This window comes from Bison bison, unplaced genomic scaffold (genome assembly GCF_000754665.1).
Source record: "Bison bison bison isolate TAMUID 2011002044 unplaced genomic scaffold, Bison_UMD1.0 scf7180017864048, whole genome shotgun sequence".
Classification (NCBI taxonomy): domain Eukaryota; kingdom Metazoa; phylum Chordata; class Mammalia; order Artiodactyla; family Bovidae; genus Bison; species Bison bison.
Window position 1 is genome coordinate 5,824,359 of NW_011494620.1, and position 697 is coordinate 5,825,055.

Here is a 697-nt window from a genome sequence, read left to right on the forward strand (position 1 = left end):
GCAGGTTTAAAAAAAAAAAAAAAAAAAAGCTCAACCGAGGGCACTGTGACCAAGAGGAGGAACCATGTATTCCGGGCGACACTCGGGTCCCCCACGCGCGGCCGCGGGGGCAGGGCCAGGGTCGGCGGCCCCTATACTCGGCGCTGAATCGGCAACAGTCAGGACTCGCCCGCGCGCGAGGGACCGCGGGCCAGAGGGGGCGCGCCCTGTCGCCGAGAACCCGCCTAGCGCGCTCTCGGGCGGGGCCGCCCAGAGCAGGAGCCCGGGCCGCGCGCGCGCCGCCGCCGCCCCAGGGCCGGCGTGGTTACCTGGGAGCAGGAACACGTGCTGCCAGACGCGAGCCCCGTCCCCGCCGTCCGCGCCGCGCGCCATGCCGCTCGTCCGCTCCCGGCCGCCGTGGGCCTCAGCCCTCGGAGCGCGGGCTCGGCGAAAGGCGGGTGGCAAATGGCGGGAGAAGAGTCGATTCCGGGAATGCGGCGGGGCCTGGGGCGCGGGGCCGGCCAGGCGTACGTGGTTTCGTTTCCGGAGTCCGCCAGCGGCCCCGATTTCAGAGTTTAAATTGAGCGCCGGGCCCAGGTTGCCGGCCCCCTGGCTCGTCGCCCGCCGGCGGGGAAGGGTCGCTGCCTCTCCCCCCTCCGCGGCTCGGCCAATGGTAGCTGCTCACCCGCGGCGCCCAGTGACGCGGCCCGGGGGCGGG

General features: G+C 73.2%; 1 protein-coding gene across 2 annotated transcripts in view; it reads right to left on the bottom strand.

The window, feature by feature from the left end:
- The window catches only part of RNASEH2B (ribonuclease H2, subunit B), a 62,148-nt gene extending 61,484 nt beyond the window's left edge, over window positions 1-664 (bottom strand). The window contains exon 1 of one of the 2 annotated variants that reach the window (XM_010835673.1): window positions 309-664. In XM_010835673.1, the coding sequence (XP_010833975.1) occupies window positions 309-372 (64 nt within the window). In that variant the 5' untranslated portion in view covers window positions 373-664. The remainder of the gene's footprint in view (window positions 1-308) is intronic. The other variant, XM_010835674.1, reaches the window with a different exon arrangement.
- Window positions 665-697: the final 33 nt, after the last annotated feature.